The sequence below is a fragment of the Poecile atricapillus genome, chromosome W (genome assembly GCF_030490865.1).
Source record: "Poecile atricapillus isolate bPoeAtr1 chromosome W, bPoeAtr1.hap1, whole genome shotgun sequence".
Taxonomy (NCBI): Eukaryota; Metazoa; Chordata; class Aves; order Passeriformes; family Paridae; genus Poecile; species Poecile atricapillus.
In genome coordinates this window covers 20,567,860-20,593,097 of record NC_081288.1, presented here as the reverse complement: position 1 = coordinate 20,593,097, position 25,238 = coordinate 20,567,860, and the positions used below count along the sequence as shown (strand labels likewise).

At 40.6% G+C, this 25,238-nt stretch overlaps 2 protein-coding genes across 15 annotated transcripts; one reads left to right on the top strand and one right to left on the bottom strand.

Annotated features, from left to right (window-relative positions):
* The first annotated feature begins 2,950 nt into the window (after nt 1-2,950).
* LOC131592012 (electron transfer flavoprotein beta subunit lysine methyltransferase-like) lies at nt 2,951-11,724 on the top strand. Of its 8 annotated transcripts, XM_058863220.1 has the most exons (7): nt 2,951-3,118; nt 5,462-5,582; nt 5,672-5,736; nt 6,363-6,436; nt 6,719-7,165; nt 9,690-9,820; nt 10,527-11,724. In XM_058863220.1, exons 5-7 carry the CDS (start codon nt 6,846-6,848, stop codon nt 10,889-10,891), a joined length of 816 nt encoding a protein of 271 aa, XP_058719203.1. In that variant the 5' UTR covers nt 2,951-3,118; nt 5,462-5,582; nt 5,672-5,736; nt 6,363-6,436; nt 6,719-6,845; the 3' UTR covers nt 10,892-11,724. The 8 variants fall into 8 exon arrangements, with proteins under 8 accessions (XP_058719203.1, XP_058719200.1, XP_058719198.1 ...); XM_058863217.1 differs by having other exon boundaries at nt 5,510-5,582; nt 6,363-7,165; XM_058863215.1 differs by having other exon boundaries at nt 6,363-7,165.
* LOC131592014 (protein AMN1 homolog) lies at nt 3,341-24,422 on the bottom strand. Of its 7 annotated transcripts, none has more exons than XM_058863225.1 (8): nt 23,921-24,422; nt 20,663-20,795; nt 18,227-18,371; nt 17,657-17,874; nt 16,196-16,252; nt 15,198-15,309; nt 14,529-14,619; nt 3,341-3,358 (listed from the first exon to the last, which is right to left on the bottom strand). In XM_058863225.1, exons 1-7 carry the CDS (start codon nt 23,965-23,967, stop codon nt 14,546-14,548), a joined length of 786 nt encoding a protein of 261 aa, XP_058719208.1. In that variant the 5' UTR covers nt 23,968-24,422; the 3' UTR covers nt 3,341-3,358; nt 14,529-14,545. The 7 variants fall into 7 exon arrangements, with proteins under 7 accessions (XP_058719208.1, XP_058719211.1, XP_058719210.1 ...); XM_058863228.1 differs by lacking the exon at nt 3,341-3,358 and adding an exon at nt 23,432-23,658 and having other exon boundaries at nt 12,006-14,619; nt 23,921-24,420; XM_058863227.1 differs by lacking the exon at nt 3,341-3,358 and adding an exon at nt 20,914-21,126 and having other exon boundaries at nt 12,006-14,619; nt 23,921-23,963.
* Between the last annotated feature and the right edge of the window lie 816 nt (nt 24,423-25,238).

Sequence of the window (25,238 nt, the reverse complement as noted above, 5' to 3'; positions counted from 1 at the left end):
TAGCATCAACCAGTAATCCCCTAATTCCCTTGGACACCCGGCAGTCCCTTGTGTGCTACTCTACAACTGCATTTTGCAAGTGTTGCACTCCTCCATGATACACCAAATCGAAGTTTTGTGGTGATCAAAGACGTCCTTGTCCTCAGATCAAATTCCAGCACACTTCTGGTAATTTGAAGATACCAGAAATTGTAGCAGAAATTCTTCAGATGTCCACATCTAAAGCAAAAAGCCTTTGGAAATTAAACTCTTTTTCTCACGGATGACAGGCTTTGATACTTTGCTGAAATCATCAGCACAAATCTTGTCCTGAAAGGTTAAAGGGTTCACCTAGACTCTCACAAGAGGTATGGCAGCTATCACTGGTACTGGGGCTTTCTTACCTCCTACTAAGAATCTGTACAATCACAACTAATTATTTGTAGTTAAATGAGAAAAAAATTCTGATTCTAACATTCCTGACACTGTTACTGGGAAACAAAGACTTTACCCCTCCTTTTTCACCTAAGAACTCTCTCAGCTGGGAGCAGCCAGACAACTTCTTTGAGAGGCTGGAACTAGATTATCTTTAAGGTCCCTTCCAACACAAGTCACTCTGTGATTTTAAGATTCTATCCTTTTTAACTGCCTTTTTAAGTGTGGTGTTGGTCTGTATTAGACAGCAGTGACTGAGGTTCACATAGCTACTAAGAAAAAAATCATATATCAGAAGTTCAGAAAAGCTAGATCTGAGAAGATACTTGTTAAAATATCAATCAAAGAGGCAGGTGATCTAAGTGCAAAAGCTTCCCCAAGAATCATGTCAGGCATAAAATAACATGTGCAAGGTAGAGCTGTATCATCACCTGTCAGCATCCTGATACCATATCTTACATGGCATCCTGAGCTGATGTTGATAATATTACTGAGTTCTTTATTCCTAGCATGGTGGTGAGTACCTAGAGGGCACAAACCCCCATGTTTTATTCACAATTTTTATTTCACAAAATATTGCATGTTTTATTCACAATTTTGGGTGCTATGAATGTTTTCAATATCTCTCTTCTTGGAGAGGACCAGCAAAACTGCTGAAAGACCTTTGAAACTTCACTGTTCCCCTAGGAGCTACAAGAAATTATGCCCTTCCTTGAGCTTAAACCACAAATTGTTGATACAATTCAAGGGATCATTTCTAAAAAGACTGAATGGGGGTCCTGCTTTAGAAGAGTAAAAGGCATGAAAATATTCCTGTAGTTTAACATGTCTGTGGATTGCAGGCTCCTTCGTGTGTCAGGAGGACACCAGCTTCTGTCTGGGTCCTGGTCACCCTGCAGCCCGGCATGCAGGGGTCACCTTCTCTCGGGAGACTGCGGATCACGCGTATTTAAAGAAGAGATCCTGGTTTACAAGCAGCTTTCCGACACTGGAGAGTACATTTTAATTGTAACGAGCTCACAGATCACTAGATGGCCTCGTAACCCCAGAGATTCGGGCAGACCCAGGCTCGGGCTCAGGAATCGCCGGGTTTAAACCCCCGGCACCCCAAGGGATGCAGAATCATCACCTCGGGCAATGCACAAGAGCCTTTTAAAAAGGCAGCGAGAGAAATTTGGTACACTTTGTCCCACCGGGAAGGTAGAGAACCCCACATTCGTCACTCCTGTTAGAAGCTGCTCGTATTCCCTAAATGCCAGCCTACGGGACTGGAGATGGAGCAGAGACTAGGTGGGAGCTGTTGGGGTTTCGCAGAGGTCTCAGAGGGAGGTGAATCCATTCGGGGGAATTTCTCTGTGAAGCTCAGAAACTAGGAAATTGGAGGGCATGCAGGTGGGTTTGGTTCCTTGTCCCACACCAAGGAGTCCCAGTCACTGCCAGGTGAAAATGTGGCCGCTTCGAGGCCTCGGAGGAAACCCCAGTGTTTTGATGGTGTAGGTGAATCGGGTGCTTACCTACCACAGAGCTGTGCCCTCCCGGGGGACAGCAGCAACACGGTGAAGCGAGGGAAGCCCCCTCCCTCCTGCCCACACCGGAGAGGGTCTGGGCAGAGAGAAGCGAAGGGATCATTCGAGCAGCACAAATAGGAACGGGAACACGCCGAGGAGAAGACAGAGTTTAACAAAATAATTATGTAACAATAAGCTTTTACCTAGCAGCTTGTTGTAACAACAAAATTTTAAGCTTTAAGCTACCTTGTAGCTTAAACTATCCTTTGTATAAACTATAAATTAGTTTTAAGAAAAATTTGCAATCACTTAAAAAAGGGAAGTAGGACAAACATGAGCTAAAAAGCTCTACAAAAGCGTTTTGAAACATCTTAACTTTGAGTTTAGTAACAACTGAGGAAAGAGCCTATGAAGGTATTTTTAGACAGGTTAGCTTTAGGTTGTGAAATGATTGAAAGAAAGCTTTTGCAAACTATATGCTGACTAACAGAATATATGCTTGCTTAAACAAACTGCTAATGGAAAAAGATATTTTAAGAGAAAGATGGGAGACTAGAGACGTCAGAAGACCCTCTTGGACCACCTCCCCAGCAGATGTCCAAAAACCACAGCTGCTGATTATGAAGAAAAAGCAAGTAAAAAACAACTGAAGATTTGAAGAAGTGCCTAGAATAATAAGACTAACCTCTGAGACCTGAATTTGTGCATTGCTTAAGGTAGAGATCCTCAACGCACCCAGCACGCTGTAAAACTTGCTCACCTTTTATCGAACAAATTAATAAATTGGCTATATTGCTTGACATATTCGCAAGTGTAGAATTTTCATTTATAAGACCTTGATCTGATGTGTAAAGGGGAAAATAACCCCTCATTTGCCCTGCTGTTCAAGGGGGACGCGCATTACCGCTCCTTTTCCCGCGTGGATTTTTCTCATTGTTTTTAAACACAGCGCTAGTTCCCATCGACGCGAGTCTTTCAGAAAAGCCTTTCAAACGCATTGGGAGCGGAGCAAGCCCAGGGCACGGAGCAGGGCTCAGCCTCGGAGCGGGGCAGGCGCTGCAGGCCGGGAGAGCGCCGGCCCGAGCTGCGGCGAGGCCTCGGCGGCGCTGAGGGCAGGCCCGGCCGCTCGGCGCTGCCGCTTTAAGGGCGGGCGGGAGCGCGGCCCGGCCCCGGCAGCGCGGCGGCGGCAGCAGCAGGTACGTGCGGGCTGGGAGCTCCGGCCGGGCTGGCAGCGGGCCCGGCTGTGCCCCTGCCCCGGCCGGGAGCTGCCCGTGCTCCCAAGGCCTGCGGCCGCTTTGCCGCGGGAGCCCAGCGCCGGGCGAGCGGCGATGGCGGCGGGGCGGCCCCGGCCGCTCGGCCCGGGGCGCGGGAGCGGGCTGGCATCCCTCGAGGGGAAGGTGCGGCGGGGTGGTTGGGCTCCGGACTGCTCCTGTTACCTAAAAAAAAAAAAAAAAAAAAAAAAAAGTTTAATTACATAGAAACAGAAATTGGCGTTTGTTTTTATTTGGGGGGGGGGGGGGGGAGGTTTTTCTTGTGTGTTTTGCTACGTTTTTTTCTTCTTGTCCAAGTTCTACTTGCCCACTGATTTATAGTAAGATGGGCAGGCCGGTATTGTCAAATGAAGGGATATCCACCCTGATTTTATTCCCTGTAGGATGGGCAGGCCAGTATTGTCAAACACAGGGATATTGTTATGAATGAAATTAGACAACTAGGTCTATAGAGTTAACAGAAATTTAATTAAAAATAAAAACAGTTCAGTGAATTGAATAGCAATTTGGTATAAAAGAATACAATTCAGTGAATTGAATAAGAATTTGGTATAAATGAATACAATTTAGCAAATGTATTCAAGTATATGTATGTACATATACATGTATGTAATTTTCCAGTAATTAAGCATGATTAAAACATAAGCAAAACTGACTAGGGTATGGAGAGGGCTTCTCACCCTACCTCACATACAAAACAAAGCAATTCAGACTAAACTTATATACTATGTGCTTATACATATTCATTTATGTTTCCTATAAGCTTCCTCCCACTTTAAATTCTTAAATTCTACGTCACTATACTTCATAGCACATGCTTCACTTGTTGTTAGGGGGTCTTCAGTCTTATTTTGGTGGTCTTTGGATGAAGGTTTACACTCATCCTCGTTGTCCTCTGGATGGCCTCACGGGTTTGCACATGCATACTAAGCGTTGTGTTATGTAAGTAAGCATTATGTTCCAATAATTAGCCTTGCATTTCATAGATAAAACCATAATTTCAGACCCTATGCTTGAAGTTGTTCCAACTTTGTCCATCTCAAGGTCGATCCTGTCTTGAGACATTACTTATCTTAAAACTACATCCTGTATCCTATTTTTAACATATAACATCTGCAAAGGAGTCCATCTGCCTTGTAACACTTAATTCCCTTTATTGCTTTATAATAAAAACTTTCCAAATAGTTATAATTTAGTTAGCATGAATCATCTCCATTTATCACAGATATCCATCCTGATTTTATTCTCAGGAAACAGGCAGGCCAGTAGTGTCAAATACAGGGATATCCATCCTGATTTTATTCCCTGCAGGATGGACAGGCCAGGAGTGTCAAACACAGGGATATCCATCCTGCTATCCATCCTGATTTTATTCCCAGGAAAATGAACGGGCCAGGAGTGTCAAACACAGCAATGCCCATCCTGATGCCTTCCCTCACTAAGCACTTAAGCTCAGTTTGGCATCTTTAGCGCTGAGCTCTTGGCAGGTGTTTCTATACTGATGATTAATTTCAGCAGAATAGCCATCATGACAGGCCATGCAAAATAAATGCTACAGAATCACAGCCCTGCTAATTTGCTGCAATTCATGGAGAAAAGCCAGCATACAGCATTTGCTGACAAGATTTCTCTCTCCAATTGATTGCAGTTAAAACATCATGCTTCCCTTAGGCAGATGAGGATTATAGAGCTCTGCCTTCAAGAAGGAAGGCATTTGCTAATTGCATTCATCAATTACATGGACTCTGCTGAATGGCATTCTCCAGTGTGGAAAAATGTAAAATGTTTGATTGTGTGTATTTATTTGTAATAAAAAAGTAAAGCCTTTAGCCAATGATTCAAACAAAGATTTAGTGGGAGTATCAGCCTGAATAGCAAAGTGTGAAGTTCACAGCTTAACATTTTAGTAAGTGATGAAACTAAAGCCAGTACTTAAAGCAGAGGCCAGCAAACAACAAAAATACTGCTAAACACACATGATTTTTTTTTTATTTATTCAGACAAATGTAGAAAAACTGATCTAATGAATTACAAAGTGTTAAGACTTTTTCACTGTTTTCTTCCTGTTGTTCCTTTGTCTAGTTTTAAGGACAACCTGCAATAGCTATTAGATGAAGGTGTCCATGATTCTTCTGCTGTGAAAAATTGTTGGGGCTGGGATGAAAGCTTTCTTCATGCATCATTCTGCTGGTTTGTGAAAACCACTGCAGAAGAAAGAAAACAATTGCAAAACAATGAGTTCAGTTTCTTGTTTGTTTGTACTTGCAGTCTTGCTCTTGTGGAAGCACAGGCCTGAAATGCTTCTCTGGTCATCAGTTTCAGGGGAGGTTCAAAAGCTGTGCCCTGAAGCAAGGAAGTCTGAGTTATTGAAAAGAAATTAGAGAGCAAGGTGAGGAAGGAAAAAGGATATGAAAATACTGAAGCATGGGTGAAGGAGATCTAAGCAGGAAGACTGGAAAACATTTCCTCTCCCTTCAGGCCACTTCCTGATGCGTATACTTGCAGGATCAGCATAGGAAAGGCCCAGGAGCAAGAGAAGGCAGGTGAGGAAAGTTTGGTGACTAGGTGCTGAAAGGCTCCTCCTTTGCCTATCAGTGCAGTGCTGTGCCTCTCCACTCTCCAGTCTCTTGATTCTTAAATTAATCTAAACTCTGACATACCAGTCTTTCATTCTCCTTCACTGTTTGTGTGAAGCGTACTACACACCTTGAGTGGTGTGGCAAGGCTGTCCAGTCTGAATGTATCACCATCTAAAAACTTCATTTAAATGTGTTGGATTCAGTTTCTCTCTTCAGACAGCTTGGAGCATGTTTATATAATTTGTCAGAGTGGGCTATAGGGATGTTTTCTTCTACAGCTGACAGCATCCACATGAGACTATTGCACCATAAGACTAACCAATCAGGCCTGCATTTAAATCTGCATTTAAAATACAGACTGAAATGCAATGAATTAGGACTACTCTGATTAACATCAGTTTGGGGTTTTTTTTCTATTTTTGTCAATTTTTGAGCTGGCAGATGGATAAATTTTAGGGAGAGAGAGGAAATCCTTTAATTGCTTGCCTTTAAAAAGATGCTTTTGTATGAAAGACTCATCACCATTATAAAACTTGTAATTAATGGTGTCTCTTCAAACAACCTACTGATAACCATTGCTATGTCCACAGGCCCTGCAAATGCCAGAGTCTTCCTGCAAAATCTGAAGATTCATTGGAAGAACCTTAAATGGGAGTAGATTTCTGTGTGTATATCTTCAGGGCAGAGGGTTGTTAAAAGGTTGCACATTTAATTTTTATCTCTATCAGCTGTCCCACTAACTGGTTGTTTCTCAGTGGATAAGTTTAGGGTACTCTTCTGTATGGGTCTCTTGCTAGCTTCTTCCTCGAATACCACTTCTTTCAGACTTAAGGGGCAGGGGCAAGGCACAAGAGCATAGGGACTTCCTCTTCTTAAAGTCCCTGGTGGTACAAAGCCTTGAAGTCACTGAAGAAACATCACTTATGCAGCATTTTTCTCCTTTCAGGAATTGTCATCCATAACTATGAAAAACAACATCCTGTGAGTTTGTTTCAAGCTCCGTGCCTCATCACTTCCTTCAGATAAGCTGTGCTCCAATCTCTCCTGGGGAAGGCTGGTGTCCTTGCAGAAACATGGCCTTCCATAGCTGGAAGTGGCTCCTCCTTTTGGGCAGGCAGAATACCCTTGCAAAGGTGTGGAGAAGCAGGAGGGGAGGCCCCTCTCTGTGCTGGAAGCGCTGCTGCCATTGGAGCACAGGCAAGTCTCTGGACCCTGAGGTGAGGGCTTTTTTGGAGGAGAACACCGAGGTCACCAACAGCGGGCACCTCACACCAGAGATCCGGCTGCGCCTCCTCACCCCTCGCTGCAGGTTCTGGAGAGAAAAACCTGACCTGTGGCCTTATGGGGACCCTTTCTGGGCAATTTACTGGCCAGGAGGCCAAGCCCTCTCCAGGTATGCAGCACAATGCACCACAGCTGATAAGTCCAGTGTGCCGGGATGTGGGACCTGGCTCTGTTTGTAGCAATTCCTAGTGATGAGTGTTTGCCTATTGTGGGTGCATTATCCAACCTCCTCTCTGCTTAGTCTGGAGCATCCCAATCTCTGCTGGCTGGCTGGCAGCGAGTTCCAGCACTTGCTGTGTAAAATAATTCATGTCTTTGAAGTAGAAATTGGTTATATTCATTGGCTATGCATGTGCTGACAACAGGGCTGAATTTGGATCCATGGAAGGGCTGTGAAGTTGCCATCAAAATGTAGTGAGGTGTTTAATTCTATCACTCCAAACGAGAGGATTGCTCTTTTGTCATAACTTGTGTGGGTTTTTTGTGGAGACAGACAGGAGTGTGGATGTGCTTCTGGTTTGCTGAGAAAAGTAGTTTAATGCTGATGCACTTGAGCCTGAATAACTCATCTAGTATTTCAGCAGCCTTATTTTTGCAACTTACTGTGGCTTTTAGTCACACCAGAAGCCACATTTTGATTTTGTTTGTCAAAATGTCTTTAATGTTCTTGATTCCCAAGAACTAGAATTCTTTTATTTTGTAAAATCTCTCACTTAAACAGCAGGAAAAAAAAAATCTTAATTTTTACAGCAGAGAACAAGCTGTCAGAGAGTCCCCACATAGATGAAAGGGAAGAACCTGAATTGGGGCGTTACTGTTTTTCTGCAAGAAAGCATAAATAAGAAGGCAGTTTTGACCAGGTAAAAGATGAGTCTTACTGTTAAATTATGAGTTGATTAGCCTGCCACGTAGATGAACTAGAGTGCTCCTAAACATGGGGTATGTAAAATAGATTAACTAATCTCTTCATTTTGTTATCATATGATTTGTATGCTCAGATATTTGGATAGCAGTAATAATGATCTGGCATTTCATTGCTTTATTGTCTTACTGTTTATGCACTGATTTGATGTATTAAGAAATGTCAGAAATCAGTTGCATAATTTGGAAGAGTAAAAAGGGAGCACAAAAACATATGGTTGCCTCTATAACTGTCCTCCTTTCACAGCTGGCGTTTCCACAGCATCGGGAGTCTCCTATTTCAAGCTGCTTACTCTTGGTGTAATCCAAGATTCCTCGTTACGGCAGGAGGGCAGAGACACTGTGTGCACTGTGCCAGGGGATCCAGCAGCATCCAGCTGTTCTGAGTCACCACAATCAGCAGCAGTAACTCAGTAACCACTCACCGGAAACAAGGGCCACATCACATCCTACACAAATTACTAATGGAAAGTCATGGCAAATCCAAGATGAACCCCTAGAAAGGAGAAACACAGCACTTCTATGGAGATCCATCCCTGTCCTTGGTCCTGGTGGTAAACTAGGGGCTGTCCTTAGGGGAGTGCTGCTGAACATCTGAGCTGCTGAGCCTCAACACAAATGTCCTGTACTTGACAAGCTTACCAGGCCTCTTGGTGCCATTCCAGGGCCAGACATTTCTATCCATTTGTTCCCAATGTATACCAGTCTCCACATTTCTGTTACAGTTATCTACTGGAATCCCCCTGCAAAAGCTGTGCTTACTGGTAGCCCTCTGTGAAGAGTCAGCTATCACTCTCCCTGTCAGAAGATAACACAAATTTAGAATCCTTTCTTGTTTCTACTTCAAAAGAAGTTATGGAAATTGGCAGTAAAATTATGGCAGTTTGCAGTAATTCATCTCGCCCAGGGCTCTTCTCCCTGACACTTGTGGCTTTCCCCTTTGCAGCCAATTGAATTTCAAGGCAGTTGTTAAAGTTCTGAAACCTCTGCAATGGTTATAATATGATTCATAGTATTTAACAATAACTGCTACTTGCCTTCTGTCAGTTCTCCACTACCAGCCTAAAGGTTTTTCAGGATTTCTCTTGGCAGGTGTCAGCAATTAGATGAAGATACACTTTCTGCTCACCACAGCTCTATTCTTTTTTTTTTTTATGCTACTCAGGAGCAACACTAAGCAGTCTCAAAGCATTTGCACCTCTATCTGCATGGCTCAGGAAAAGAAAGAGGAGAAATTCCTCTTCTTCGAAGCAGTTGCATAAGCACTGTTTCAGATTGATGGGTGGGCACCATATTCACTGTGAATACATCATGTTTGTTCAGTCAGATTGCTCTTAATTTCTACAAATCCTTTACTATTTCTTGTGCATTCTGATGAATTCTAGTTACCTAGAAGTGTCTTTCTTACCAGTTTGTGTCTACTTAACAGAAAAGCTCACCTGTCAGAGAAGGAGCTGAATAACATAAAATGATGCTTACTTGGCTGAATTTATTTTTGTTTGTGGGTGGGAGAGGAGTTAGGGAGAAAAATGATGGTTCTTGATTTTTATATCATCCAAGACAAATAAGGAGTTTCGTGGCAGCTGCACATGTGGAATAGTGTTAAGGTACCACACTTCATTACATGTTTGGCAAGAAACTTACGCAGTGTAATGTAAACCTGAGAAATTTGCATGATCTGGTTCACTGCTTTAACAGCTTTTCTTTTTCAGGTACATTTTAGATAATCCATGTGTGGTTAAAGGGCGATCAGTTCTGGATCTTGGAAGTGGATGTGGAGCAACAGCAATAGCTGCTGTGATGAGTGGTGCATCCCATGTCCTTGCCAATGACATTGACCCTAGTAAGGCTTTTTTTGTCTCTGTGTAAAGATACTTACTAATTTTTAAATCACCTTTAACACAGACTTTTCTTCCATTTGGGAGAAATTCAAGTTCCAAACAGAACCCTAAGAATGCTAAAAAGAGGACTGGGTTTTGCCAGTATTGGAAGCTGGGTTGTACCAGCCTTTCTTGGCCCAGGTCTATCTCCATAGCTACTTAGAACAAACAGGAAACTTTCTGTCAAGTGTTGCCCATACACCATCACAGCTGGTTTGGATGAGAGCTCCAAGCACAAGGAGCAAACTGGCTTCTCTGTAGGACAATGGCATTTTCCTGTACATCAGGGCCTAGATTTTGCCTTTTTCCTCTAGACTTTGTCTTTCCATAATTGACTTACGAATACAGTTTATTTGTAATTTAATTACTCATCAGTTAGGAAGGAAGTATATCCATAGATTAAGGCAGTTATTATATTCTACTTTGATTCCATGATTGATTTCTATTGGTATCCATTCTAGGAATACTTCTTCCCTGTGTCATGGTGTAACGAGGATAAAATTTCATCAACTTCATGCTAGATTTTGACTCATAATAAAAACTGTGGAAGCCCCCTAGACAGGATGAACAACAACATTTGAGAGATTAAATTGAAAGATGTGTCACAGAAATGTGTAAGGGGGCTGACTCCTAAAATATAACTTTAATTTTCCTATGACTTTTCTTCAGTTGCAGGAATGGCAATGATCTTGAACTGTGAACTGAACCACTTGAATCCCTTCCCCATCACCATTAAGAACATCATCAATTCAGAGGCTGGCAACTGGGACCTCATCGTTCTAGGAGATATGTTTTATGACGAACAACTTGCTGATGGTCTGCATCACTGGCTGCAGAAGTGCATCAGGATTCACCAGACTGAAGTGCTGATTGGTGACCCTGGCAGGCATCAGTTTCTAAGCCACAGCATTCACAGTCAGCTGCACAAAGTTATAGAATATTCACTGCCTGAGTATACCAGACAAGAAAATTACGGGCTAACATCAAGTATCGTCTGGAGTTATCAGCCCTCGAACGGCTTAGACGACTCTTGAAGCTGCCTTTCTATGGGATTTTGTCTCACTTGGTTGGCTTTCTGCAGTTATATAAAATGAAAATGGAATTAAACAGAGAAATTATCTGTTAAAGTAAAGCAGCTTACTGTACCTCCACTGGACTGATTTCAATCATACTGAGGCTTTTGCTCAATTTGAGGTAAAAGCTACATGCAAACTGTGTTCAAAGGGACCTGCACTGAAGTGCAGATCTACAAACAACTTACATGTAGGAGTTTGCATGCTTGATGTTTCCCATGTATATTTGTGTCTTGCTGACATTCCTGTGAAATGTTTTGGATGTCCAGCGTAAGACTGTGGGGAGAGGGCTGTGGCTGAAGGACTACTTCACTGCTTCCACAGGCTTTTGCAGCTTATTTATAGAAAATTTCTAAATATAGAAAATTATTGCTGCCCTCCATAAAATTCTCCACTAGATTATTAGCTCGTAATATGCTCAACTTGAAGTGCCTTGCTCTTTTTCTGGGTATCTCTTCTGAATGTCAAAGTAACTAAATTGAATCCCCCCCTCTCCCTCTATAATAAAAATTTCCTCTTCCTTGAAACTGCCAGAGTGATTGTGTAGGAGTTGCACCCAAATCTAAACTCTGCTTCTTGACTGCCAGCCAGTGTAAAAGCTTTAATAAATGGAAAGTGAATAAATAGTACCAGCTATGGGGTAACTTCATCCCCTTGAGAGTAGGGTCAAGTGATCTACATTCCCTACATTACCCTTTGCAAGGGTAAACCAAGCAATGTCACCTTGGGAAGCTGCTGAGGGATGAAGTCTTTACTTCTGTGACAAACGGAGGGTAACTAAATAAAAACTGAATAAAAGCTTGATATAATTATTTTGCTCTTCTCTTGAGGAGATGCTGAACAAACTCCAGAATCATTCTCAGTTTTATCTGCCACCTAAGAACCAGTTTCATCTGCCAAACATGATAAAAAAAATATCTGATCCTCAGGTAAAATGTTGTAACTGTAGCCATTTGAAGAAGCAGCCAGTCTCAGAGCAGTCTTACAGAAGTGTCAACTTTAGCAGTCAATTATTGAACAAGCAGAGAGGGGGAGCTAATAGCTGCACCATAGAACACAGTGCACCTACAAGTCTCCCAATACCAGCTGCTGTGGTGGAAGCTTACAAATGTGAAAGAGTGCGCGGCACTCACTCAGATAATCATGGTATTCATGAAGTAGAAGGTTTAGGAGCACAGTCAGATGTACATGGTTCTATAATCCAACAAGTTTTCAGAACTCTCCAAACAGCCAACTTCTAAACTTTAATCTTCAGAACAATATGTGAATATTTTGCAAGGCTCACAAATAACAATATCCAAACAATAGAGAATATGAAGTGGTAAGCACATCCATGAGGTTCTTCTCCCACTTCACCCAGTGCCTGTAAACATTTGTTGAAAATTACTATGAACCAAAAAACATTCCAGTAGAGTTATGCAAATACTAAACACATAAAGGCAGACTCAAGCTCTAATGGTGAAAGATTTAAAATAACTTACATTAAACTTTTGAACCTAAAAATACAGTGTTACCTTGTTGTACAGCTTTTTAAGCACCAGTTGAGGATGTACCACTAAGTTACACATTGACAAGAGGCTGTAGGGGAGGATGGTAAATCTACAGGCATACTTAAGGACACAGTATAAGCTGCATCTGCCTTCAACATGACAAATTCAAGGTTATATCAGCAAGGAGAAAAAGGATAACTTTGACACTGAGGTTAGCATTAGCATTGCTTCACAGAGCTGCCTAAACAGCTACACAATTCAATATCAAATATAGTGCAACACAGATTTGTCCAAGAGTTCAAAGGAATGATGGGCCCTGATTGATGCCAGAGATTCCACAGGGCTTAACAATAAACTAATCTTTAGAAAAAAAACAAAACTAACAAAGGGGAAATAAAACCTGGTAATTAGGTTATTAGGCCTCTATCTGGCACAAGGACTTGCTGCAATGACAACTGATGCTTGTGGCTACTGTAGCAAAATCAACTTCTTGCACCAATGGTTTGTACTGGTGCAGTTACACCCACAGAGATCATAGGAACACATCACTGAGCTGAGCCATGAAACAAGAATAAGGGATTTATGTGCTGCTCTTGGAAAAATATGCTTTTAGTTACACATGAACAACTTTTCTAAATAGACTTGCACTTTCATAAACCATATAATCAACAGAAGAACAAGGATTGTTGTCAAACATCATAATATTCTTTAATATTGGCAACAAAAAATACGTTCCATGCAATTAGACCTGAACTTTAAATAGATTAATACAAGACTGGTTTACTTCTGCAACACTTAGGTGTGGCTATGACAAGAGTTAAATGGTAAAGTAAACATGTTCCTTATGGCTCCCTAAACTCTTTAGGTTTCCAGATGTCATCAAATCCATGTTAGACCACCATAACTAAACCCTTCTACTTCCAGATCTAGAGGATGAACCCAGTGTGTTCCATGGCCTTAATAAAGCTAAAATGGCTTGCATTAAGGAGCTTAATGCAGAAATCATAGAATTCTCACTAGAGGGTATGCTGGTTCAAGAAAGCCAAGGAACATGACCGGTAATTGTGTTAAGAGCACTGCTCCATCATGTAATAAACTCATTCTACAATTCAAAAATTAATTTTTAATATGACTATACTTGAACAATATTTTTTTTTTGTATTTTCACCTTTTGGGGGCCCCTGGATGTATAATGAACTGCATACAGCAGAACACATACTCTACCATCCTGTGATTTATGTCCCCAGACACTACATTTGGTCCTATTTCACTCACAGATACGCTTATGAGTACCAATGTTCTGTTCCCTAAAAGGATTTTCCTGTAGAAACACAGACAAAATACAGAGCAAATTAAATATTTTCCCATATGTAAAATCCTTTTCTTGGTCACAGCTACTACTCTGAAATTTGTAAAGTCACCATAACAGTTCCAAAGCAAGTTTATGTTTACACATTCACAGGCTGTAGTTTTGGATGTGTAAAAATCCAGCAAGTATTTGATGGTAAATAAGAACAGAAATCTGCAGCATCAGTAACATCAGAAGAAAGGTACCTACATTTTTTATTTCAGACTTAGCAAAAGTACAGGGTGAAAGGAGAGTCTTTGTTACTATCGAAAGTACATTTGTACTGCTGTTAATGCCACCTCCATTCACCAGTTCTGTCTGTTGATTTTTGTTAAACTCCCAACTTTACAGACATTTCTGTGTGTCAATGTTATGTTTGGGCTTGGTACTTTTAGCTGCAAGTACCATCCCAGAATACAGAACTCCAAACACAGACTTACCTAAACTGGGTTTGTAAAAATTGCTAAATGATACTAAGTAGCAGCCAAATCCAGCACTTCTTGAAGCCTGAGCAACGGCCCTGTAATATTAATTATAGTTTAACTTTCCTCTTAATGAAGTATGATCTGTGCAAAGACAGACAGGACTCAGAAGAGATACAATGGGGAAGCCGAGGCTCACAGGCAAGGACTGGAATGGCAACGGAGACCTCCAGTGGGAAGCAGGAGGGATGCAACCTGGTGGCACAAAAGTCACCAGCTAGCTCTCCAAGGTGCATGTCTGCTGAAGGAGCTCTCCCACCTGTAAACTTGACAGTCACATGTACAGCATAAATCATCAGTAAACAGTCCAAGTTAGTTGCTTGATTTTGTTTGATATGATGAGTTGCTCTAAAGCATCTCGGGAACGATCTGAAACAGAACAAAGGAATTTCTTGTTTTTCATTCAGATTACAGAGGTGTTTGGAATAGATACACAACACAGTAAGGGAATTCTATATCCATATTTATGCTTCTTTCGCTATCATCACACTTTAGATACATCTGTAGGAATCCAAATCCTCTTGGTTCTTTCTCCAACCACCTAACTGTAAAGCATCACCAACCAACGGAAGTTAAAACACCATAAGCTGTCCTACTCCATTCCACTGTTTCTTGAATGGATGCTGTTCCACACTTTCAGAACAGAGTCAGGGTTTAAGATGCTAGCATTTTTCTGAAGTCTTTGGGTCTCCATCAACATGCTGAGGGGGATAAAAAAAAGGAAGAAAAAAATCCAAAAATTTCCAAAACAACAACAAAAAATTCTCTCTCTGAAGGCTGCTACATGTCAAAGCATAACTCTCACCTTGCTTTGAAAATCTTAGTGTATGATTATTTTAGTTAGTAAGTTATTAATTTGTTTGGGATTACTTATGGAATGTAGTGTGCTTTTCAGAAAGGAAGAAGGTATGATCAGCATGTAATTATCTTCTTATGATTAGACCAACCTGTTATCAGTGGGCATCCATGGAACAGAAAAATGTGTATCTTGGGACAACAGGTAAGGACAGCTTCCACAGCCACGTCTGTCAGGTTCACACAGCGCTCCATGTGTATCTCCTGTTAGGAAAACATGAATGACAACAGCCTGTCAGAGCACCCAGAGTTTCAGAGGCAAAGCTTTCCTTTGCCAGTTTCAAAGATCTCCAACCAGAAGGAATTATGACCTCTGTGCATTGACCTCATATGTGGTCCTGTACAGACCAGGAAAATATCCTAAGGGAAAAAAAGACAGCTTTTATGTAAAGGGTCTAAACTAACATAAACCTGAGTTTTTCCAACACACACATACCATTCAAGACATCTGAGAAAACTCTTCAATGAGATTCCACGGTGAGTCCCATCACTTTGACATTCTCATACCAATTCATTGTCCAGGAGAACAAAACCCAAACTAAATTCTGGTGTTTCCCAAAATTTCCCAAAATAGCCTCTGCTGAAGTTTCTAGTATTTCTATTTATCTACATGGTTCCTAAAAGAAATCAAATAACTTCTTCAAGATTAGACTAAACCTTGCTCTTTTCTTAATTTCTCTGCAGTTGTTCAACTACTGCCTCTTGTACACGCTAGGAAAACATGAAAAGCAGAATAAAGAAACAGATTATTACCAGCTTTTTCCCCATCCTCTAAATTGCCTTACCTATCAATAAATACAACATACAAGAAGAAATGCAGAAAAAAGACCATTTAATAAAATCTAGTGAAATCAGGATTTGGTAAAATATTTTGGAGATCGTAGGATAAAAATAAAAAAAGCACTGTCTTATTGCAAAGTTTTTCCAATTTATAAACTCCAAGGATCTTGAAAGATGTAAGAAATGAAAGTCAGTCAGTAAAAACACTTCCTCAGAAGAAATGTTGCTGATAATAATAATAATAATTATACTTTTAAGTTGCAGGTATTTTCTTTTGTTTGTCCCTTTGTTATTAAGTTAAGTCAGTTACCTTTAAATTCTTCGAACATGTTCCACTCACTAGTGCCACAACACCATCATCTGTTACCTGGAGAAAAAAACCACAATGGATTAAAGCTCAGTTTTTTCAAACCCAGCTATTTGGATGCAAAAATCATATTAATTTATTCACTCCCTGCAGTGAGTGAATACACTTAACACTACAGTATTTTCTTCCCAGCTAAACTTGTATAGAAAATTAGCCAAGCTGCGTTTTTTTCATTCTATTAAACACTGTTTCATTTTTCTGCTAAGTGATCCAGCCTGGCTTTCTGCAAGGATGTTTCCAAGTGTGTAACTGCTATTCCTGCAGCTTCCTTCTCTCATTTAACACTAATATGGTCAGAGCACAGCACTTTTAATTTATAGGTTTAAAAAGCATTTCTGCTCTACCTAGACCAATTTGGGTTGGGGAAAAAAGTAAACATAGCAGAAAAGTGTTAAAAAAAAAAAAAAGTGTAACCATGTAGTTACTCAAGAAGCTTTCACCTCATTTAAAATACACACAGGGAAACAGCTATTGTCTACAAAGGAAGAGAATCAAGGAAATAGAAAAGCAATAAAGTAAATCTGGAGAAACAAGAGTTAAATAGCAATAAATAAAAATTACCAGATGAAATATTAAGACTCTTTTGATACGCTACCTCTGGAAAAATTGAAAGAAGAATAGCATCTAAAATAAGAACCTCCTACATAATTTCCAGAACTGACATTTCATTGTGAATGCTCAGTACTGGACTCACATTTAACATAATTACTCACCATCAATGTCAATTGAATGCTACACTTACTGCAAAAAAACCTTTCCCTCGCATCATTATCTCACTGTAATTATGAAATATGTTACAGGATTGCTTTTGCAGCTCATCTCCCCCTTCTCAAGCTAAATGCTGTTGTTGAATCTTCTTCCCTGCCATTTCCAACATTTAAAATGTTGTTTTTTCAGTGCTGACTTTGTACCATAACTCTGACAAGCACAATCGCTCTTATACTGTCATTTAATTACAGAGTGTTTACTTCTACTAGGGGCTTGTATTGTTTAACATCCTAGATTATTACCTACAGCAGTTTGTCCTAACTGAAAGCCAGCAATGAGCTGTCCAAGATCCTACTTTCCTTAAATTGAATATTTTGGATTACTTTACCACTTTAAAAAAATTATTGTGCTAAATAAATATACTAAAAAAAAATAAAAAAAAACCAACCTAGGTAGATTCTAACAAAGGTTTATCTTTGGCTCACTATACATGCTCTAATACCAAAATGTGTATTTTTCCAGTCACCAATAAGCAAAATATACCTTTCCTTTTCCTTAAAAGGCAGAAATTAGAAGTAAACGATGGTCTAAAATCTTGTCAAGAGCAGAGCAAAAATGATCCACTTTGAACTTTATCCTGACAATCTTAAAAAAGAAACAAACTAAAGCCAATTGGCCAATTGCCACTGTAGTTACCTGAGTAGATGAGAAGTCCACACTGTGAAGAAATTTGCAGTTTTCTCCTAGTGCCTGCAGAGATGCATCCATGATGCCTGAGCAGCTCCCCAAGTTCACTATTTGAAGGAATTGGCAGTTGAGTGCAAGAGCCAGAATTCCACTGTCAGTTATATCACAGCACCTTTTGAAAGACGCTTCACGCAGGTAAGGACAGGATAAGGCCAGTGCTATGACTCCTGCCAAAGAAACAACTTGAAAGAGTTATTAATTCTTTAACATAACCACCATGCTGAGTCCAAAGGCTCTGGAACAAGTTTTGAGGAAGGAACAATTAAGATAAAGTGGAAAACATGTTGAGCCATGGTTTTACCAGAAATCTAGCAGGAGAGTAACCTGATAGCTCTCTCCTAGGATAACTAGGCCTGAAATTTACACCACTGAAGAGACTTTTAATTAGTGTTGGGGTGGCACTGGGGATTTTTTTTAAGCAATATTTACCCTAGATATTTTCTGGGCAATTTTTTTCCAATTTAACAAGAAAAATAAGCCAGAAATAAGATCCCAGTTATCTGTGCACAGATAACACACCTTCTGAAGTAATTCCAAATCTGTTCTCCTTGCAAGAATTTAAGTTGATTTTTTTCAGCTGCTTGCAGTTATAAAGCTGCAATAATGCATTATCTGAAATATCACAGTCTCGGAGGTCCAGAGACTCCACAGCAGGGTGCAATACCTGTAATGAAAACCCACCATTTCAGTCAAACTCTGCTATGCCATCAAACATCTGCACTTTTATATAAAGTACTTGTAATATTAGACATCACATAGAAGTTTGCAATAGAGGGTGGGGTTACCAGTCCTAGGAACGAAAAACTAAAGAAAATCTGGTCTATTTGTGCAACAGTTCAGCTCCTACAGCATGAACTGTTTCTGAGACATACAGAGTAGGAACACACTAATACTTAATGTGTAAGTAATGCTACTTAAACAATGGAAATACAATCTTGGTGATTCACTTGCTACGTGTGTACCCAGGACAACGCCCTCACACCTGCTAGCACATTTTGTGGGCAGAAATCTGCAGTGCAAAAAAAAAATACTTACTGTGATCAAAACTTCAACAGGTAAGCACAACAAGGAAGAGTGATATTTGGAAGGCATTTTCCCCCAAAGTATTTTTCTCACCCCCACACACTCTTTTGCTCATAAACAAGCACTCTCATTACCATACCATGAAGAGATACCAGATCCTCATTAAATGGGATCTTTCAGTCCCCCAAGATCCAGATAGGAATTTTTGTGAAATCTTTTCCAAGAGAACATTTATGAAAGTTAGACCCAAAGCAATGGAAGGCCTCCAATTTTAGTAATAGCCATGTACTCCCTTCAGCTTGTTACTCCCTTAACTCCCAGGGACAGAAACATAAATTTCCATAAACTAGCAAAGATAACAGCACAGCTGACAGGCTTGTTAAAGGCCTATTCCTCCTGGTGTTCATTCTAATAAGGTACTACAAGGAAAACTGCCTGTTTTGCAAATATATAAGATTTTTAGATTGACAAAGGGTTGTCTGGATGCAGCACACAAAAAAAAGACATTTAAAAATACAGGCTTGTATTCTGTGGACACATGCTGGATGGCTTTATAAAACTATCTGGTAAAGGGGATTTAGAATAAAGAGTTTGACATGTCTGTGGATGGCTGGTCCAAGCAAAAAGCAGAACAAGGGGGAAAAAGACACATGGTAACACAAATTTGGACAGAATAGGGAGGTAAGAGATTAAATAGAAGTTTACACAAAAGTTCAGGTTAACAGAATTTCATCTGAAACTTAACTTCAAGCAAAATTCTTGAAAAACACCCCAACCCTGAAAAACAGAGAAAAGATATGAAGGATGTGTATAAATACAAATGGGAAACTGCTAGCAAAGAAAGCTATGTTATATGAAAATGATGGTAAAGGTAAGGTAAAGAAAATGATGACAACAGAGGATAGAATTGCAGGAAATTGCAGGAACAGAGAAAGAAAAAACATGAAAAAAGAACCAGAGCAGAATTTTCCCAGAGTCACAAGGAAAACAGGCTCCAAGAGAAGGCACTCATCAACTGCTGAAAGATGACAAATACAGAGGAGACTTTAGAAAGAGACAGCAGAAAAGCCTGTAAATTAAGGTCTCAAGTTTATTTCCAGACTAAAAATATCCTAATGCATTTTGTGCATTCATAAACACACATAATCACATGGCTTTAATTATATAATCTCTTAGGATGTTTTGAAATTACCCCTTACTGAAAAGGTAGCCTAAACCAGATTTTGTCCAGGCAATTTTTCAAAAAGTAGATAAACTAATAAGAATTTGATTTTTACTCAAAGACTTACTTTGTGTAAACAAAAATCTTTTTATCTAAAGCTAAAATATTTTGTTTGTAAGTTTTCCACAGTGCTTCTGCCTCTAGTCTTGGCTCCACTATCCAGACTCTGAGAAATTGATAATATTTGTCTCTTGAGTTACAGGTCAAAGCAGGAATGCACAGGGAGTCATTAATTTTCTGTTTCACCAAGGCCAACCTTTAGCTTCCCTCAATTCTCACACCTCCCTTTGAGGCTGAACAAGATAACCATAAACAGATAGCAAAACAAATGTGTCCCTGAATTTACAGCTCAAGAAATGTTATTAACTGGTGTCTCATTGAAACACTGACACACATCAGAGTGCAAAAGGGATGGGAGAACTTTAACTACTGATTTCTAGCTCTGCCATCCTTATATTTCTAGGAACCAAAATTTAAATAAACTACATGGAGATTGTGTGCTTAATGTCAATAGAATTCTACTGACAGAATTCTATCAAGCTGATGAAATATACAGCTTTACATAATACATATGAAATTTTACATAATATACATATAATAAATTATGCATGAGCATCTTGAAACATACAATACTCAGAAACAGACTGGTGTGCAAGACAGGCTGCTTTCCCCTCCCGAAACAGACAATATAGTTTTGAACAGACTCTTACCTCACTGATATTTGCATCAGTTATTTGCCCTTGCCTACTCATTAATTTAATCAGTTTATCCTTTATATTGGGTGGCAAGGGCTTAATATCTGCAGAGTATCTGGACAGGTTCTTTGTCAAACACTGAAGGCATCTGAAATAAAATTAAAAGTTACAGTACAGTCAAAAAGAGGCATTACATAGTAGAACTAGAACAATCAAGCCATAAATTGTTATCTTCTGCATCTGGCTATAGTCCCCTCAGACCTTACCAGTTTCAGCTGTTCCATGTTGCCATTGATTCAGCTATTGCCCTTTGGGGTCAAGCTGATCCTTCTGTGAAACTGTTCCCTAAGCAGCTGAAGGCAAAAATCAGCCCCTCAACCATTTTTTTCTGTGCCTTCCTCAAGCTGTCTCTGAAATTTGCAGTTGCAGTGTGAGCTGTTCAGCATCTGATCTGGTTGAAAATCCCCTTGACTAAAACTCTGAGGACACAGAAACAACAGTGCCAGGACAAGCGGCTGAGTGCAGGGTGCAGCAGCAGCCTGGAGTAATGCCAAATTAAATTTAGCATAAAACCACAGCTCTGGAGTCCCTACAGGCAACTGGTTTTGCAACAAAACCTGTCTGGAATCAGAATGCCACCAAACTGCAGAAAACTAAAATCACACCAAATAAAAGCTTTAAAGAGGTCAAAATATTGATGCTTTATAATCTGAAGGGTAGCACAGACTTAAGTCAGGAAAGAAGCAAGATTTCCAGCATGGAGTCACGTTAAAAAAAAACACTGAAGTTCATACTGAATCAAAGGTTTAAAAGAATTTAGAAGCTAAGAATGTAGCTACAAGACAGAAGCAATATATTTTGATTCAGAGTTTAGCAAGAGGAATAGAAACTATGTAGATGGTTAATTATTACCAGGTGGACCTAGGTAGAGCTAAGACAATATATTACTTGCTTGACTTAGTTGTGTTTGTAGAAGGAGACAAGAAAGATGAGCTATTGTAAAGATGAAGAAACCGTAACTACACCTGGGCCCAAAACCAGCCAGACCCAGGCTGGGGAGCTTGGACCATGGCCAAGGGTCCAGAGAACCTGCCAACAAGGCAAAGGTGAAGAGTTTAATGAGAAGAAAATGTCCCTGACTTCATCTTAGGAGACCACTGACCCATTTCCAAACCCACTGACTCATTTTGAGGAAGGACTTTGAACTCATTTTAATAGGAAGTGGGGGTATGCAAGGTTAGGTAATGCATATATACAGGTATAGTGAATAATTATATGAATATATAGGATTTTTGTGGATAAAAAGAGGGCAAGAGCCCCATGGATTTTGCACATGCCTTTGGAGATTACTCATGGTGTGCTTGGTGTTCGTAACAAACATACACTTTCTAACTTTAACTAAAGTTGGAGAGTCTTTGTCTGTGCATCAATACAGTGTAGGAAAAGCACCTCGAGCAGGTCACTGCAGAGAACACTGTAGGCAGGACACATTTCAAGCAGAACCTGGGCAGTTAAACCCAGGCCTTGCCTGCAGAGACCCTTATACACCCAAGCACACACCAGGATCAGCTTTAACTCATTCCTCCAGAGATGTGCAAGCATTCCATGCCTTCACGGAAACCTCAGTGACTGCTGGATGAACTTGGCTGACTGACCAACAGAGAAGCCTGTACCAAGCTCTGTCTCCGTACATCCAGGTTACACCATCCACATTCTTTGTTTTGAGATTAAACAGCTTATCTATATACAACATTCCTTAACTTGACTTCAGAAATTAAGAAAATTGTTTATCTTTTAAAAATAAAAAATCTTATCAAAGATAATAAACACACCATTTATTATCATCTCTGAAGACCACAAATGTGAACCTGCTCACAGGCAGGATCTGTGCAACACGGTGAGCAGAAAGGAGGGGCTTGTCTCACTAATGCAGCTTCAAAAGGAGCCTGTAAATCTAAACCAACTACTTAGTTCAAATTTGAAGAAAATACCCCAAACCCAGCACAGATACATGGAAATCAATGTGAGCTATGCCAACTGTCTCTTACCATGGCATATTAAATTTAGCTTGAATGGCTATTAAGATTAATAACATTTTTTTCAAAAAGCTGGTTGATATTAGCACGGTCTTGATCTGCAATTTAAAGAATTATTCATTAAAATATAGAGGTTTTCACAGTAATTCTACTTTATAGGAAACTATAGGACACTTATTGGCCACACCATGGTAATTAAAATCTTATCTTTAGTGCTGTAAGGTACAAATAATAACCTAACTGTACTCTTTGCTAGCTATTTTCCTTTTATCTTTCAAATGAAATATTTTATTCCTGTTTCTAACTTCCTCCGGAACACAAAGGAATTTGACATTGACAGATAACACAGAGAATAAAAATTTTCAGTTCCCCTTAGAGTTGCAAGATAGAACTTAAAGACTAAGTAGCAAATTAGATAAAAGAATAAAAAAAGTAGACACACAGGATGCTAAATGTAGCTGGAACCAGTGGATAAACAGATAATGAGGAATATAGTGGCTTTTGTGCCGAAGTTATATAACAAGAAGCAACAGTGCATGCCCTAAGAGAAGCTCAAGGCAAAGTCACCCTTTGCAACATTGGGGACACTTGGTGATCACCAGAGACCCCTTCAGATGACCCTCCAGGACCACAAAAGGACTTCCAGTAAGACGTGGATGCGTGCAAATTAGTTCCAGGAAAGTGATATTTACGTATTAGCCAGGAAGTACTCTTTAAAGAATACATAGGAGCACTATGGAATAAACACCTTGTAAAGTGTCACGAAATACTCGCTTAGATGAAAGATCATCCAGATGTGTCCAGCTATGCAATAAAGAACGCCTGCTTTCTAATGCTTCAAATTGTGTTAGAAAATTTGTTTTCTAGCCAATTTCGGTATCAACATGGAGAAAAACTCAGAGCAACACACCATTCACTGGATTCTCTAGGGCCAGGTGAAGCCAGGGATGCTCAGCCGTCCCTCCACACCCGGATCTGCCAAGGATCATCCTGTTACCTCCCTGCCAAATCTCGTCACCCCTGTCACCTGCCCCGTAACTCCTCCCAAAGGGGCACCTCTGACAATCCCTGCAGCCCCCGAAGGCTGCCGAACCCTGCCAGCACCCACACTGCCTGTCCCCGCTCCGCCACCGCCGCCTCAGGCCGGCCGAGCCCCGTCCCCCTCCCAGTCCCCGGGCCCGGCCCCCTGGCGGGGCGGGCGGGCGGGCGGCAGGCAGCGTGTCGGGGCGGCACTCACAGGTCCAGGAGGAGCCGGACTTCCTCGCCGGCGCCGTCCCAGCTCATGGCGGGGAGCGGGGAATGCGGCGGGGCCCGAGGAACACAGCGGGGAGCGGGGAATACGGGTCGCCGGCCCGGCCCGGCCCGGCGGTCGGTGCCGAGATGGCGGCGGCGCCCGGAGGGATGACGGGAGATGTAGTCCCGTTCCCGGCCCGCTGTGGAGCGCCTCGGCGGGGCTCAGGGAGGCCTCTGAAGCGGCCTGAAACACCCCGCAGCAAAAAAACGGGGCTCCCACTCCCCATTTCCAGAGCTTAGTAGTTAGGAGAAAGTGTTCTCCCAAGCCTGGAAGAAGAACAAGGGAGGCTGGGAGCCTTCAGGCAAGGGCCGCGGTGGTTTTAAGGGCCCTCTCCCTCCTTGCTGCCGTCAGTGGAGGCATTCCACAGCGCCGGGTTTCCTATTACCATCCATCATCTGCCAGCTCTTTCGTCCTGCAATTAATTTTGTCTTTGTTTTTGATTTTCGTTGGGTTTTTTGTGTGGTTTTTTGTTTGTTTGTTTGTTTTTGTTTTCTTTCCTTTTTACATTTCTAGATGGTGTGGTATAAATTGAGACCACACATTCCTTGAAGCTGGCAGCACTGAGTAGATAAACACTGCATCCTCATTGAGAGAAACGATGCTCACTCTTTAAAATTTTTAAAAGTTTAATAAGGGATAAAAGGGATAAAATCCAGCGCTGGGGCCCTTGGCTATCTGCCAAAAACACACCCTTATTTTAAAACCACGTTCTTTATATACTATTACGTAAAGAACCACATGCCTATTCGTAACAGTTTATACACATTCAAACATTCCTTTGAGTTTAGATGTTCTTTTGCTTGGTTTTAACCTTTGACTTGTCTCTATGCCATCTTGTAGATTAAACCAGTATATTTTATTTCTTCTCGTGGTTCCATCCTATTGTTTGTAAATTCCCTGATAACGAGGAGTCAGTAAATTGAGTTCTGTTTTTTGTCACTGTTATCTTATCACTCCGATAGTCTGAAAATGCAAGGAACTACCTAATCATTTTACACCATTCTCTTGAGTTAGTCACATAAAAGCATTTTAAAATCACATAGTCTCTATTTAAATATTATGCCACGGCCTAAAATATAATATATTTATCAAATTACTATTTACTATTTATATAAGCTATATGGTGCATACATAAACTCACAGATTACACTATACCAAGAAGCAGTTAAAAGGAAATATAAATTGTACTATATCAATATCTTTGTGATTAATAATGATATGCAAAAGCCAATACTATATTGTCATTTACAACAATCAGCTT